Source organism: Budorcas taxicolor, chromosome 6 (genome assembly GCF_023091745.1).
Source record: "Budorcas taxicolor isolate Tak-1 chromosome 6, Takin1.1, whole genome shotgun sequence".
NCBI classification, from domain to species: domain Eukaryota; kingdom Metazoa; phylum Chordata; class Mammalia; order Artiodactyla; family Bovidae; genus Budorcas; species Budorcas taxicolor.
In genome coordinates, this window is record NC_068915.1 from 12024802 (window position 1) to 12042673 (window position 17872).

Below are 17872 nucleotides of genomic sequence, written 5' to 3' on the forward strand. Positions count from 1 at the left end.
AGATAGGCTTCTCATATCCACTCCTTCATGCCACCATTCACCCCTGACCATCCAATATCCTTGGTATGTCCACTGAGGGGCTCCAGGCCACACTGTGGTACCTTACTCTGAGCTCCCCTTTCTGGTAGTGAGGATCCTGCCAGTTTACCCAGCCAGTAAACTTTTCCATTAACATTATCCAATTAAATGAAGTCATATCTGTGTCTCTTGTTCCTTTGTCCCTTTTGTTCCTCTTAGTTGATTTGCTTACTCCTTCTACACTTTGAATGAATGCTCTCTTCCATCAGATGACATAGCCATTTGTTGTTGTTCAGTCTCCTAGTCGTGTCCAACTCTTTGTGACCCCATAGACTGCAGCATGCCAGGCCTCTCTGTCCCTCCCCATCTCCCAAATTTTGTTCAAGTTCATGTCCATTGCATCAATGATACCATCCAGCCATCTCATCTTCCTCCTCAGAAGGAGAAAATGGTGTCAGAGGACATAGCCATAGCATAGTTCTTTATCATAAGGAATATATTACTGTAGAAATTTTACCCATTTTGACAGTTGTATGACTCTAGTCTTTACTCCCTAAAATCTCTCCCTAAAAACATCCTGGGATTTCTTTTCCTGTATTTTTTTATCATGTCTTGCTCTAAAACAAAAATCTTCAAGAGGCTTGGTACTCTCAGGGTGAAACTACAATTCTTCAAACTTTTATTGACTGAGGCAATTCATTTGTAGTTTAGCTCTATAAATCCCAGAAATAACCTTAATAAGATTTAATAGAATATAGTATCATGCTATGTCCTATTTAAAGGACCTTATCACTCCTGATGCCCCTGGAATCAAGTTCCAGCCCTTCATACCTTTCAAAGCTCTTTAATATCTGGTGTCACTTGAACTTTCTAACATTATTTCCCAAACTCCTCCAGTCCAAATGTGTCTCAGCCGGTTGGTATTCTCTGTTCTTTTACATGAAATGTCCTTCAACTTCTTCTTTTCCTTCCCAAATTTCCATCATACTTTAAGACATAGCTTTAGTCTCACCTCCTGATTGTTTTGCATGAATAATCAGTTCACACTAATTTCATCTCTAAACAATCCTGCTTTTCTCATTTTTTTAAACTGAGCCAAATAATACCTTTAGTTTTTATATAATCATTCTATAACTAGAGGAGTATATTTGCAATGTGACCACATCCAAGCCAAAATAAACCTAAGATGTGATTCCATAGGGAAGCTGATGCCTGAACACCAAAATACCAGCTCAGAAAAGAACTAGAAGTTATTGAGGGCCTTTAACTTTGGATTTCATGAGGATGTTAGAACTATTGCTTAGAGTGCATGAAACCCAATCCTATAATTAGAAATGTGATGTCTATGTAGTTAAAATATCAGTAGAGGTACAATAAAGGCTAGACCATTCAACTGCCTCTGATTTTATTCTCAGGTCTTCCTTATGGATGTGGATATAACCCTTACCTATTCCCTACTATGGGTAGGGCACCCAGCTGATGGATTTTACCCTTCAAGTCACATCTCATTTGGTCTGCCATGGCATGACCATTCTTGTTCCTTGGCTCTTACTACTAATTGTAAACAGTTCTTGGTCTCCTTTTGTGTTAGTCTTGTTTATTCTAGAAGTGGCTTTTTTAGGGCTGAGTTCTGCCTTTCCATCCTACCTGTGGATTGTCTGCATGCCTTGTGTGGGAATTAGAATTCTCCAACTCTAGCAGCTGTGTTCTGTGCTGTGTGGCTGGCAAACATCTTAAAGCCACTTATGGGAAGAATATCTTTCGAAAAACATGGGTCTTGAAGTCAGACAGATTTCTAAGTCTAAATTTCCTGCATAAAGGGGATAACAAGCAAAATAACATTGCCTTCAATTTGAAGGTCATTTCTTATACCACCCCACTCACTAACCACACCCAGTCTAAGGCAACTTTCTTTTAAAATTTCTTTGAATTGTTTCTTCACTTTTGAATACTTATCTGAATAGCTATACAGAATACCACAGAATAATAGGTATTAGAGTTTGGTGATGATTAGTTTATCATCAGTATATTTCTTCCCCACCACAATTTAAGTTCCACTAGAGCAGAGGCTGCAGTCCAGTCCACCAGGTTGCAAAGAGTTAGATAGGAGTGCCTAAAACTTTCACGTGAGGCTCCCTGGAGACTCAAATGGTAAAGAATCTGCCTGCAAATGCAGAAGACCTGGGTTTGATCCCTGGGTTGGGAATATTCCTGGAGAAGGGATTGGTTACCCACTCCAATATTCTTGACTGAGAATTCCACGGACAGAGGAGCCTGGTGTGCTACAGTCCATGGCGCTGCAAAGAGTCAGACATGACTGGCTAACGCTTTTCAGAACAAAAGCTATGCCAAACTTAGTTCACCATTATGTTTCCAGCCTGTAGCACTGGCCCAACTCCTCAAATATTTGTTGAATTGGTAAATTCCTTATATGGTTGGTGGAGAAGGAGAGGAGGTAAAGAGTGTAAAACACTATATAAATATTTAGAGCATATGTGTGTGTGTGTTTATCAGTACACAGAATACTACAGTTAGTACATGGTATTTGGTAAAAGGTCTGTCTAGTCAAAGCTATGGTTTTTCCACTGGTGATGTATGGATATGAGAGTTGGACGATAAAGAAAGCTGAGCGCCAAGGAATTGATGCTTTTGAACTGTGGTGTTGGAGAAGACTCTTCGAGTCCCTTGGGCTGCAAGGAGTTCCAACCAGTCCATCCTAAAGGAGATAGTCCTGCGTGTTCATGGAAGGACTGATGTTGAAGCTGAAACTCCAATACTTTGGCCACCTGATGCAAAGAGCTAACTCATTTGAAAAGACCCTGATGCTGGGAAAGATTGAGGACAGGAGGAGAAGGGGACGACAGAGGATGAGATGGTTGGATAGCATCACTGACTCAATGGACATGAGTTTGGGTAGGCTCCAGGAGGTGGTGATGGACAGGGAGGCGGGGCTTGCTGTGGTTCATGGGGTCTCAAAGAGTCAGACACGACTGAGCGACTGAACTGAACATTTATTTTTTTTATTCTTGCTTGGAATCTGAACTGAAAATAGCCTTCCCTCTTGCAGTAGCAACAGAGACACTTCTTGTGTTATATCACTGCTGCAGCTGCTAAGTCGCTGCAGGTCGTGTCCAACTCTGTGCGACCCCATAGACGGCAGCCCACCAGGCTCCCCTGTCCCTGGGATTCTCCAGGCAAGAACACTGGAGTGGGTTGCCATTTCCTTCTCCAATGCATGAAAGTGAAAAGTGAAAGTGGAGTCACTCAGTCGTGTCCCACTCCTAGTCACCCCATGGACTGCAGCCTACCAGGCTCCTCCATCCGTGGGATTTTCCAGGCAAGAGTACTGGAGTGGGCTGCCATTGCCTTCTACTCTCCCCAACTAAAAGTAGTGGATTGATCTGAATGTTCATTTGCCTCTTTTCTATGGAAGCACCTGATCAGGCCCAGAGCTGGGAGCATTACCTCACAGTGCTTTCAGTCTCCCAATACTCAGTTCTCTCATTACATATTTGGGTGATTTAACTCACAGACTTGCTAAGATCACATTCCCAAGCAGTCTTCTAAAACTGCCCATCTCTCCACAGACTAACCAGAATGGCCTCAGAGAAGAAAACAGCCTAATGGAAGACCACACGTGTTAGCAAAATTAACTGCATGGAGCACATAGAAAGTTTCAAAGGTGTTAAGTTTCCATTTTACACATTTTGCCTAGTAACTTTAGCAACATGATGGAATATTTATACTTCAATAAAATAAATAAGTAAATAAATACATAAAGATAAATAGCTAAGTAAAACTTAGATTTGTATCTAGGCAACAAACAGAATCTGTCATTTTATGTGCCAGCACATAGTAGTGCCCAATACATAACTGCTGAATAACTTTGTGGAGGGGGAAAGTATGTCTCAGTGGTTCCTGGCGTTGATTGCCTCCCCATCAGATACTTTAAACCCCCTTCCTGTCTTGGAGCAGGGCTTTAAAAACACGACTCTAGTAAAAGCAGGCGTATCTTCACAATCAAGACAAGCTTTTGTTTTACTCCACAGTTCTAAAAAAGGGGAGCGGGGGCGGGCAGAGTTCCCCGAATTTCTAGATGGGAAATGGAGGTTTCTTTACTGCAGGAGTGTAGACCGGCCTCGTGGTTCCTGGGGGTGGAACGTGCAGCTCTTCTTCCTCTGCATGTTCTTGGCTGGAGACAGCTGTGGGTAAGTGTGGGGAGATGGAAAGAAAAGGCGATTTCAGTATCTTCACGTAGAGAGACGCTAATCAGGAAGTCAGACTGTAAAGGCCAGCAATAGCCAAAGGAAATTCAACTTGTAGTAGCGACTGTTTGGGGAAAAAAAAAAAAAAAAAAAGAGGCGGGGATAAAAGAAGTAGGAAAAATTGGGGGAGGGGGAGGCTAGTAAAAGAAAACCAGAAAAGACAGTGTGTCTGCGCACTCTGTTGTTTCTCCTGCGCTTCCTTTCTCACTCCCTCCAGAAGCTAGAAAAAGTTTGCAGGCGCAGCTCTCGGGATGGGTGAGCGGGATGTTGATTTGCAGACCCTGGAAGTAAAGCGCCCGCTTCCCTCTTCCCCACTCCCGCAGCCGTCTTCCCATCTCGGAAGGACGGAAGGCAGTCCTCCTGGAGACCCAGGGAAGCTGTAGCCCACGGTCCCGCAGGGCTCAAACAGCGAGCAGCACTGCCCCTGACAAAGCCTCTCTTACCTCTTCCATCCTCCTCCCGGAAGGGAAAAAGGCACGATCGAACCTCTAAACCGACTTTACCCCTCCCCCTCTTCCTGGGGGAGCTGAAGCAGAAAGTACGGTTCTGTGATTCACTGGAGAGAAAAGAGGGTGGAGGCAGCCAAGAACTCCGAGTGCCAGAACTAAGTTGGTTAGCTGACAAAACGCACGCAGCTTGCAGCGCTCCAACCCCGCGAAGACCAAGTGGGCTTGGCGCAGAGTAGGCGCGGGGTCAGGGACCGATTTGCGTCCCCGTGCGCTCCAGGGACGAGGAGAAGTTCCTACAGAGAAGGGGTGGTCAACGGTGGAGGGAGATCGGTTAAGCGGGCTGCTTTTTACTCATTTGGCCGCCTGGTGAGTGTCGGGGAGATTGGCAAACGCCTGGGAGAGGAAAGAGAAACAGAGAGCCCTGAAAGCGTGGAGAAAGTGACCCGGAAGCCGGTTCACTGCCTGCAGCTCTTTATCTGCCTGGGTTAGAGCTTTTTATCGGCGGTTCAGCTTCCCAGTACTTTCCAGCTGAGGGGACTGCTAGACCGACGGCCGATCCCACATCCCTCAGTGCGCGCGCCTCCCAACTCCTCCTCAAGACCCTCCTCAGCTCCTCAACCTCGAGGGCGAAAAGCTCTGGCCACGAGGAGTTCCTGCCCAAGGTGATTCTCAGTTCCTTACTTGATTTTTTTTGTTTTCCTCTTGGGAACTTTTGGGTGGAGGCTTTGACTTTTTGCGTGGAAGCTACTTTGGGGAGCCAGGAGGGGGGGAAAGTGCAATTTGGTGGAGAAAAGCGACTCCTTGTTTTCTCACACGTCCCATCCCTTAAGCCACCACTTCTAGAAGATTACAGTTGGACGTGGGGACAGCTGAGAGGAGAACAGGACTTCTTTCCAGGTGGAGCCCCTCCACCGCCTGTTGAGTCTGACCCTCCTGCGTGCATGCGTGCGCCAGCGGCGGCGCGGGGTGCGCTGCTCTGCTTTGGAGTCTCAGCTGGGACCAGAGCGAATGGCCCCCAGGGGCTGCGCGGGGCCTCTGCCTCCGCCACCTTCTCCACAGACCTGGGTCTGGCCCAGAAAGATGCTAGCCATGGGGGCGCTGGCAGGCTTCTGGGTTCTCAGCCTCCTCACTTACGGTTACCTGTCCTGGGGCCAGGGCTTGGAGGAGGAGGAAGAAGGGGCTTTGCGAGCTCAAACTGGAGAGAGACTGGAGCCCAGCGTAACTGCCGTGTCCCAGCCCCATCTCATTTTCATCCTAGCGGATGATCAGGGGTTTAGAGATGTGGGTTACCACGGATCAGAGATAAAGACTCCCACTCTTGACAAGCTTGCTGCCGAAGGAGTTAAACTGGAGAACTACTATGTCCAGCCTATTTGCACACCGTCCAGGAGTCAGTTTATTACTGGAAAGTAAGTGTTACTTTATTCTTTGCAGATATCTTAAGCATTTAATTAAGATGCAGCCCCTAACTTAATGGAGTTGCAGTAAATATGGGAAACTAAATGAATGAATGAGTGAATGAATGGATGGATAAAATGCATTTAGCTGTGGTGGGTATTAAATTGGATGTCCTGTTGACGATCTTGAAAGTCTCCTCACTAGATTAGTCTCATTTTCCTTACTCTCAGAGCCTGCTGTGAAGTGTGTTCAGAATTTTAAAATGAGATCAGAACTTATAAACTCCCATCTACCAACCAGAGATCTCCAGAAGTGTTCTTTTCTAAATGGATTTTGGCTTTTGAGCTTGCTCAGATGTTGTTTCAGGTGTCAGAATTCCTAGTCACCGTCACTGATAAGAGACACAGACCGAAATTTTTCTGGACTCTTGGTTTATTTGTAAATCTAGAATTGAATAATCAAAGCCACAGGTAATCACAGAGAGAAGGGCAAAGAAACATGGAAGGCAGTGTAAAGTCTGGCCAGTGTACATGGGACTCTGTCTGGGTCTTTGATAGGTAATTTTCTCTTACAAGATCATTAGGAAAGGCAATATGTAATCACCAAGGCAGTTCTCAAAATGGGAGAAAATACGGTGGTAAATGCTCGATATGAGTTAAAATTCATCCGAAGTTTTCCACTGTACCTCACAAGTCTGGGGATTTTCTGATTAACTCTAAGAAAAAATCAGATTATTTGGATGCTTAAGAAAGTGTTTTTAATATTATTGTTACTTTGCTAAATAGCTGAATCTCTTACTCAAGGCGTTCACTCATATTCATATTTTTACTCTATCTTGTCCGAATATAGGTTACTATAACTAGTTTGCTTATCCAAATTCAGCCTGTGGAATGGAGATAAACTAGGAGACCCAGAGGTTTAGTCATTGGACAGAGGTAGAAGAAAAGCCTTAGAGGTTTCAGTGAATGAGTCTTGTGATTTCAGTTTCAGGGGAGGCTTGCTTCAGTGAAGTTGTTCTTGGAATTGGTTCCTATAAGAGTAGCCAGTATCCATTGGAAAAATAAAGACTATTTTGTAGGAATCTCTGTCTTGCAGAGACTTTTGCTTACTACCCGATTTCCACTGCTTAGCAAACTGTCAGAAGTTAGCATCACTGCCAGAAAAAAAAAAAAAAGTCCAATCATTTCCTGTGAGAGTAAAGAAGACTCACTGTACTTCAGAGTCATTCTAAAGGTTAACTGTGGCATCAGAAAGTCAGGGGCATTTGGTATTTATAAAGTAGCAGACTGCTGGCTAGAAAATAAGTCCATCTGATGGCCTGGGGGTCAAGTTCTTTATATCTAATCCAAACATCCTTATATTTGGTTTTTGAAATAAATTTGTCGTAAATGCTTCCCTGAAACTCTTCGACTAAATTTATAGAATTTGGATTTATTCAGATAGCCAAGAGTAATTGAAAAACATATACCTAAATGGTATTAATTTATCTTTCACAATAGAGCATTTAAGACTTTTTTTCACCAAAGAACATATAGTTCCTAAGCATTGTCTTGCACTGATAAAATATCTAGGTTTTTATCTTTTAATCTTGATGTTTAATTAATGACATGAAGCAGAAGTCAAGGTGGAAATAAATTCTCATTTTTCTTTGTTGTCAAAGGTTGACTCTCCTGTCTTTTCAATGCAAACATCTCAGAAAAAGATTGATTCTCCTTATTAAATTTTTCTGTTCAGTGTAACAAGTTGTGTAACTGTTTTATAGAAAGGAAAGTTCAAATAACTATTGTGATTTGACTTAAATTTCTGTTTGAATTAAACAGTTGAAGACTTTTGCACTTTCAGTTCTCCTTTTAGACAAATTGCTGGAACCTTCCTTAAATGAACACAGATGTAAGAAAGAAAGTGGTTATAGAAGCCTAGTTCTGGGTCTAATATTCATAATGCAAGCCCAGAAAATATGGTCATTTGTCCTCTCTCTACATGGGTACTTTTCTATGATTTCTGGATCCTCTAAAGTTAATAGAAAACCTAAATTAATTAATTATATTAAGGGAAAGAACAGGTTATGTGGAATATGATAGAATTCAACAACTGTCACATTTATGAAGGAAGAGTTTAAGTGATTGAAGCTGGAGCTACTTTTGATACTATTAACAATCCTTGCTTTATATTTTGCTCGAGTCAAAATGTAAAAATTATTCCCTTATACTGCACATAGCTATGATAAATTCCAACTTCTGTAACAAATTACATCATATCAGTTTGGCAGTATTGAGCATAAGCCAGCCTGTCAATAAGCATTCACTGTGTACAGATCCCTATATTGGAACTGTGAGGAGCAAAGAAGTAAGCCCTAATCTCTGGACAGTGACTCTCAAGTTTGTGCAAAAGAATCAGCCCAACTGCTAGTAGCTGAAGTATAGTCTTCCAGCTTCAGTGGTCTGGGGTTGAGCCCAGAAATTAATAGTAATTCAACAAATATATCCAGTTATTCTAATAATGATACTATATAAACTGAGTGTTAATATTAAACACTAGCATCTACTGAGCAGTTACTGTGTTCCGAGATAATGCATTTTTATCTCATTGAATCTTTACAACAATTCTATGAGGTGATTATTATTGTTATCCCCACTTTGAGAAGATGTGGCAGTCGATTCCAGGAGAGAGAGTAATGCAGACATTCTGTGTACTGGGCTTTGAGAAACAACACTGTAAGTGTTCAAAGTTACACTACAGATAGAAAGGTTGATTGAGAAAGCAGCTGCCTACATTTGATTTATTTCAAAGTAATTTTCCCACCTTTTAAAAAAATAGTTTTTCAAATAAAGACATATAGCAATGACATCATTTCTTCTTAAGAGAATATAATGAAGGCCTCAGAAGAGAGTTATAAATTTTGCAAAATTTAGATGTGTTTCATGCAGACTTTAGAGTTGAAAAAACTGGCAATCTGAGCTGAATATATATCTTTGGCAATACTTTTGTGTTCTATTTTGTTATTCATTTTTTCCCACTTGAAATACCATGATGATCATTTAACAAATGCAAAGATAAATCAAATAATGTGTATTTGTAATGGGATATTTGATTTGATAAATTAATTTAAAAAAAAAAACAACCCCTGCGACTCCCCAAGGGTAATCACGACCCAGCTTCTAACACTTTATTTTGCCTGTTTTTGAACTTCATATAAATAGAATTGTAGAAAAGGTATTTTTTCATGTCTGGCTTTTTTCTCTTAACATTTTATTGTAAAATTCACCCATATTGTTAGCTGGAGTTATAATCCACTTATTCTCATCGGTGAATAGTGTTCTTTTGTGTAAATATACTATATTCTTCCATTCTGTTGAATGACATGTGGGTTGTTTTGGTGTTGGGCCATTATTAATAGTGCTGCCATAAACATACTTGCATATATTTTTGGTGAATATATTTGTATATGTCTAGGGTATCTATAAAAAGCAGGATTACTGGATAATTGGAATATATGTATATATATATATATACAGTTTTTGTAGATACTTCCCAGCACTTACCCAAAGTGGCTCAGCCACCATATACTGTCATTAGTGATGGAAAGTTTGTTTGCTTCACGTTATTGCTAACATTGGTACGTATCTCTTTCATTTTAGTCATTTTGGTTATTATCCACTGGTATACTATTATGGTTTGGTTTGTATTTCCCTGGTGACTGAAGAAATTGAGCATATTTCATATTTTTATGGACTGGATATTTAGTTGTATCTGATTTTTGCCTGAGTTTTCATTAGGTGATTGCTTTTCCTTATTGATTTGTGGTAGTTATTTTTATATTCTATTCCTTTGTCAGATATTTGAATTGCAAATGACTTCTCCCATTCTGTGACTTGTTTTTTTTCATTTTCTTAATGTTTTTTGATGAACAGAGGGTTTTAAATTTATTGTTGGCTTATTTATAATCTTTTTCTTGATGTTCTGTTTAAGATATCTTTGACTAAATCAAGATCATTACAGTGGTCTTTTAAAAAATTTTTATAGTTTTCTTTTTGTTTACATCTGTAATTCATCTGGAATTAATTTCTAATATGGTATAAATCATGATTCAAACAAACTGTTTTCCATATGTAAACTCACTTAATCTACACTATTTGTTAAAAAATATACTTTCTCCACTTACTACAGTGTCATCTTTTTCATAAACCAGAAAAGGTATGTGTTTGGGTCTGTTTCTGGACTCTATTGTACACCATTGACCTCTGTCCATTCTTCTGCCAACGCTACATTCCCTTAACTATTGTAGCGCTATAATAAATATTGATATTTGGAATGTAAGTCCTTTTACTTGTTCTTCTTCCAAATTGCCTAAGCTATTCTTTACTAGTTCATTCATTTTAATATGAAAGAAGGGCAGGTATGGATGTACAGATTCACAGGAGTTGAAGGATTTGGTTTTAGAGAATGAGGTAGTTTTCTTCTGATTATTCTACTTTCTAAGTGAAATAATAAATGAGGTCATTAGATGAGAACGAAAATCTTAAGGTTTAAAGACAGAAAATATTCCAGGAGAGTGAGAAAGTGAATTAAATAGAGAAGTGCTGTAAAAATATTGGGCAGCGATGAGAACCCATTTGAGATCTGTGGTCATAAATTTAAACAGAGACCAGTCCTCGCTTGTTTTTCTTGCACCGTGTTCAGTTGTGTGAGTGCAGAAGCACTGTTGCAGAGGTGTTCACTAGATTTGGAGCTTTGCCAAGTGAATAGAGTGGGTCTTTAGACTCTAAACTTGGCAAGGGAAAGAGGAAGACTATAAGCAGTTTATATTCTCTAAAAAAGTGTCAGGGTCAATGGATTGTCTGTCTAGGGTTGAAGTGAGGATACTACAGTCAACTTGGAAAACTGGAAAGGTAGATAATGATAGTTGGAGAAATGCATGCCGAAGCAAAATTTTATTAGTGCAGTTTTTAGAAATGATAGGAGAATTGTGAGATGGAGGATAAAGCTTTAGAAATGAAGGCACAGTGTGAGACAGACATGGAGTTGATGGATCACTTGGGTGGATATTTGAACCATTAAGAACAATGGGAGAAATTGTATTAAAGAGTGCAGTAAGCCAGTTGCTGGAATTTCACAGCAGTGAGAGTGCAGGGCCTGGATTTGGAGGACTCTAACAGGAAAGATTGGTGTTGTTGTCTAGTTCTCTTAAGCTGTATCTGTCTCTTTGTGACCCCCATCAACTGGAGCCCCTCGGAATCCTCTGTCCATGGAATCCTCCAGGCAAGAATACTATAGTGGGTCGCCGTTTCCTTCTCCAGGGGGATCAAACCCGTATCTCCTGCACTGGCAGGCAGATTCTTTACCACTGAACCATCGGGGAAGCCCATAGCAGGAAAGATGATGAGCCTCTGATCTGTTGCCTGACGTTTCAAAAAAGTTGAGCCTTTAAAAAGAAATAGGAGCCAAACCATGTAGAAGTGCTACTAGGAAGATACCCAATCCCTGCTTTGGAATCCTTGATAATTGGCCTATGGGTAGAAGAACCGTCCTAAGTTGAGAGGATAACCAGCAATCAGCCAGAGCAAAAAGATGGAAGGAATGTCCAGGAAACAGATGAGGTCATAGAGGATTTTGCTAATGACAGATTTTTAGTAACAGAAGGCTCTTTGGAAAGAAGGAGTTAAGAGGGGAGAAGGATTTAATCAGACCAGAGAATATACAGTGATACATAGAGAGAGATTAGACTCTGAGTGAACGATACATTGGAAAGATTGGAGAAAGACTGCAGTTCTTGTGAAGATTCAAATAAAAGAAGCTGAAAAGCATGGTGGGAATTTTTCCAGATGATCTCTTAGGAAATGTAAGTGTCAAATTGTAATTACAGCTTCTTTCTAGAGATTGACAGAGTGGGGCCTCCTCGCTATCCGTAGCCAACTACTGCAGCCACACTGTAGTGTCAGGCACACAGTCAGGAGATCTGGGGGTTTTGTCCAGGAAGACAGGATCTGTGTTGGCTTTTTGCAGTGGGCTGTAGCAGCAAGGGAATGTGTCTTCCAGTAGTTTAGAAACTATCATTTTCAGATATGAAATTGTCAGCTAACAATTACCTCAGTATTGAAAACCTTGAAAGAGTAATTGAATTCTTTTGTTATCAGCCAGAGTCTTGGCCTTCTCCAGTCAATAGAAATTGACTAAAGGCCAGATAAGAAATTCAGGCAAGGCTTTACTGGGGCTCCTGTGCTGGCTGCAGGATGGAGCAAAATAAGGAACAAGTTCCATTGCTCCTCCCCCAAGGAGAAGGGACAGGCTTATTCCTTATATGGATTGAAGGTAGGGGTGTGTCCAGGGGTCAGACTGGAGGAGTGGCTTAGATGGTTTGCCCCTCCCTTTGTGGTATTGAGTGCAGGGCACATGCACAGTACCCTGTTTTTGCTCCTGGATCTTCAGAAATGGCAGTTTTGGTGGGGATTTTGTGTGTGTGTGTGTGTGTGTGTGTCTTTTTGTATCTTTTTGTGCAAATTTGCCCCAGGTGCCCAGGCACACAGTTATTTTTAGTCCTATATTGTTTCTTTGTATTTTGTAGCTTGAAGAGAGCTGTGTCCAGGTACAAACATTGCAGCAGGGCAGTGAAGAGTCCCAGGACCCAGCCTGGGACAAAGATTCAAGAAAGCAAAGGTTTCCTGATTGTTCCATTTCACAGACATGTGATACATACACACAACATCTCCCCCCACACACACACATACACTTAGATTGTAAACATTAAGGATCATGCATGCTTCTTCCATCCATTTCTTTTATCCAAGACCTAGTTTTAAGTAGTGTTACACACCCTAAAAGTACACAATAAATACCAGTTACTAAGAGTTCACTTATTGCATTCATAAATATTTAAATAATACATAAACATTTAGAAAAATGTTTGTAGTTGGAGAAGTTTGGAAGAAACACTTTGGCTTTGGAAAATGAATGTAACAGCAAATGGACAGGGCGGCTTTAAAAACCTCACATATCCATTTCAAAAAGAATGGCTCAATAGATGACACCATTCAACAAATAGCTGTCTCTTCTTGTTTTACCATATGGATTTTCCTGACAGTAGAATCAGAGTCAAGTAAGCTATCGGCACACCCTTATGATCAAAGACCCTACTTGAGTCTTTTAAAAGACACCCTTTGAAATGAATTCCTATTCAGGTAAATCTGATGAGTTTCCTGAATAGCTGTCCTGTAAGGTGTAAATTTATCCAGGTGCTGAAGTTCAGATCATTTTGTTTCATCCTTATGACCTCTCCCAGAGATCAAAGACAAGGGAGGAACCAAAAGCTTGGAACTCCTGCTTCTAACAGGAGCTCAGCGTGGAAACTTTTTATTTCAAAGTTTAGTTTCGTTTGAACTTTTTACTGTAGCAATATTATGGAATTCATTTTTATGTAGTCTTTTTCTGTATTCTACTTTGTTATAATTAGAGTGTGTAGCAATGTTCTTTTCTCATTCCAGATATTAAATATTCCAAAGAGTGTAACTTCATTGAGACATTGATTTCCCTGTGTGCTTTATTGCAAAAAAGACTTTTTGTCCCTCCTGCTTTTCCTCCTCTCTCTCCCTAATTCACCCACCACATTTACTTTACTTGGACATGACTCATTATATCATCAGCCTCAGCAAACTAGGGAGTCTCTGGTTCCCAATGACTACCGCAGAATGGGGAAGGAAAGTGATTTTTACTGAGGGCTTCCTTGTGCCAGTTGCTTTTCAAACATCCTGTCATTTGACCTTCACATCACCCTGAGGGTAAAATATTTTTATAATTTTGAAAAATATTTATCAAATATGTATATCCTCACTTCATAGGTATATGAATGTTTTAGAGAAATTAGGTAAGTTTTTGGTGTTTCAGCTTCTAAGCAGCAGAACATGTATTGGAATCTAAACTCGTGTGGCTTCAACAATATCCTTGCTGTTTTCATGACCCCATTCCTTCTGCCATGAAATTTGTAAATACCTTAGTCTGGTCTTCAAAAACCATTTTAGCCTTATCTTTCTTTATCTTTAAACTCTGTACTCCAGCGAAAAGAATGATTCAGTGTTTCTCGAGCCTGTCTCATACTTGACTTTCTCCCTCCTTTTGCACAGACTGTTTCCACTCCTTGGAATTCACACCCTATCTCACTTGGCCCTAATGCCAGTCGCTCATTAAGACTCAGCTAAAATGCCACCTTTCCTATATAGGTTTCCATGATTCCTTAGCCAGAAATATTTATTCCATTGATGACCTTACATAATTCTTTCTGTTACTGTCTTATTAGGCATGATTTTCCACCTCGTTCCCACGCTGGTCCCCTGAGTAGCAAGGCTGATTTATTACCTCCATAAATTTCACAGCAGCCAATCCAGTGCTTTGTACTAACAGGCATGAAGAATGAATGAATGAAAGATGAGTAAACACTTATTTATTTCCCTCCGGCAGACCATGTGACAGAGCAGAAATAACAGAATATAGTGAGGAAATCTGAATTACAGTTCTGATTTAGGAAAGTCCAGACTATGACCTTGAATGAGTAATTTAATCTTTTGGAGACTCCATGATTTTATCTGTAGAATAGGAGTAATGACAATCTCAAAGGTTGTAGCACTTAACTGAGATAACATATAAGGAAAATAATTGGAAGACTTTCAGGTATTACATAATTTTTAAGTAAAAATTCCTCTATATTTAGAACTATATCTCCTTAATGTTTAATCACATACTGACTTTAAAAGAACTGACTACTTGTTCTTTTAAAAGCTGTGTGTGTACTCATATCTCTTTTCCAATTTCAATCTATAAGTACAAAAATTTACAAGTAAATCCCTTATATTTCAGTTTTAATCTGTTTTATCCATCACGGTTTTTCATATGATATTTTTAGTTCTGAAGTGTCCAAGAAGGTGATTAGGGCTCTATTTTTCTTTTAATTTTCTGCACTTGGAGGTTGTATGTGTTGCTGTTGGTTGTCACGCTTGGCGTGTTGCTCTCATCATGCTTGGCAGAATCTGTTGGAACCCTGCTAAGCCTGTGACAAGCAAAAGCCAGATGTATGTTTAAACAGTAACCTTAAGAGTACCACACTAAATGAGAATTAAAAGTTGGGTAGTGGAAAGGCCAGTGATTAATTATTTCAAATTCCTTCAATCAACAGTAATTAAAAAAACATTTTATTGAATATAATTTCTATAACTTATTTATGTTTGCATGCTAGCTTAGCTTAACCCAGGGATGACCACTCAGTAGGTGTGCAATAAAGAGTTTTGAATTAAGATTTTGTTCTAGGCTTCGTGGTGATTGGAATTTCGTATGCTTTATGATCACTATTTCATTACCTCTTAAATGATTATACTACCTGCAGCATTTGAATCCACAGTGCAGGCCAAGACCTGAGTGAAATCTCTGTCAAAATCACACAGTCAAAATTATGCCACTCGCTGCATAAAATCTTTTAGAAGCTGCCATTGCCTGTAGACTAAAGCCCAATTCCTAACCATTTCATATAAGGACCTTCAAAATCTGGCCTCTGACAAGATTCTGGTACAGTCTCCTAACACTTTCCATTATTCCCTCTTTTCATTATCACTACCAGAATACCAAGGCTGTTCCCCTTAAAGCCCTGTTCCCTTCTAAGCAGAATTCGCTTTTCTAGAATGTTCTTCATTGTCTTCTGGAAAAATAGCATTGCATCCTTCCCGACTATCTACGTCCCCCAGCTCCCCTCCACTACTACTTGTTTACACCTTTATACACGGGTACACGTTTTTTTAGCCTATATAAGAGGCAGCAGTCAGTATACAAATGAGAGGATTCTTAGAATTCAAAGGCATGTTGCACACAACTTTTTCCAACAAAGAACATTGTTGATCATTTTAAAGCAATGAATGGGACTCTTCTCTCCACTGACCAGACTGAATCAATATCATATCTCTATCATATGGTGAGTATCAGTCTACCAAGTACCTGGGCTTGGCGGAGAGAAAAGCCAGAAAATAATTACTAAGTCATTGTCCTCTTGCTGAGGAGATACATTGATTACTTTCTCAATACTTGGTTGTTCTCGACTTGTTGGAGGAGGTAAGGAAGTAGCCCTGCATGAGAAAAAGGCTGGGGAAACTGACAAGATCCTGTGAGAGTACTGGATTGTTCCATGCAGTGTCCAGACAAACTGGATAAGCATAATTTGGCAACATTCAGGGTCTGAGAAGGTCCAGTGAGTAGGCGGGCATAGCAGCAGACATCTGAGTGATCCTTTAATCACTGGGCATTTTTGTGTTCAGTGTGTCCAGTTCTTCAGAACTACTATTTCAAGATTTCTGATCTCAAGCTGCCAATATGCCCTCATCAGCTCACTACTTTACTTCAAAATTCCACTGAGAGAAAAGAGGCAATAGTGAATTATCGCTTTCTCTTACCGATACAAAATTTCCGAACCCAGGGGCATCAGTAGCCACGTTGTCTGCTTTCCTTCCTCCAATAGGCAGAAGCACTTGCGTCTGTCAGACACACACCTCCCAGAGCTCCTTCCCTCCTCAGACGCCTGATTCTTACATTTTACCCTTTTTCTCATTTATTATTAATTTTTTTAATCTCTACAAAATCACTTTCATCTGCATGTGAATGAATCTTAGTTCCTTGCATCTACAAACAAAAACATGAAAAAAAGTTAATTGACCCAATTTCTCTGCTTTCCTACCTAGCAAAGATTCATGAGTTATCTATACTTGGAAACTACATTCTAAATTATTAATTTATACTACATTAATCTATAGTTATATCTATCAATCTATATTTATCAATAATTATCTACCTATATTATACTATAGTTATCAATATATTACAGTATTATAATTATCAATGTATATTACAGTTCTGATAATATAATCTAATACTATAATATCAATTGTATTTGTGTATGCCATAATAATGTATACTATAATATTAATGTATACTATAGATGATCAAAATTTTAAGATTTTCACTAAATCTGTTATTAGAAATTTACAGAAAGATTATGCCATAATCTTGGATCTGAAAAACTCAAGAAGTTTTTAATTGCTTTATTAGATTTAAAGATTATCTTTGAGATTGAATATCATGAGGTTAAAGACTATGTTATATCTTTGGAACACATCAAGTTCTTACAGAAGATAAAGCCATAATAAATGTATAATAAGTTTATGTGAACTGAGTAATTCATATTCATCAATTAAAGTTTAATTTAGATTTTTTGAACAGTCTTTAAAAGTATCAGTTCAAATACCTAAACTCAGTTTTTTACTTTGAGTCTTGTTTGGATGTCTTTGTAATGCTATAAAATTAATTTAATTGTACATTTTTCTATCTAAAAGATTTAGTTGAAGATAAAATCATAGAAGTAGAGATGTGACATTTATTTGGCACTTAAGTATTAAGTATTATTTGGCACATATATTATTTTATATGTGTGTAGTAATATATAATACATATTTTCTAAACTATATATTCTCTAAGCCTCATAATTTGTGTATAAATATTAATATCCACATTTTACATAAGAAAAAAATCAAGCTCTCAGAAGTAAAATGCCTTTGCCAAAGTCCTATGGTAAGTAATGAGACTAGAATTCCAACCCCAAAACTATGATTTTCCACTACATTACACAGATGGTTGACAGGATGGATTTGGTATAGCTAGCTGTACAGCTTATCTTTAGAGTAGAAATAAATGAATATCCTGTTCAACAACAAAGAGTTA

At 39.3% G+C, this 17872-nt stretch overlaps 1 protein-coding gene across 1 annotated transcript in view; it reads left to right on the forward strand.

The window, feature by feature from the left end:
- The first annotated feature begins 5740 nt into the window (after positions 1-5740).
- The window catches only part of ARSJ (arylsulfatase family member J), a 75389-nt gene continuing 63257 nt past the window's right edge, over positions 5741-17872 (forward strand). Inside the window, exon 1 of the mRNA XM_052642096.1 lies at positions 5741-6141. Coding sequence (XP_052498056.1) covers positions 5741-6141 — 401 coding nt within the window. The remainder of the gene's footprint in view (positions 6142-17872) is intronic.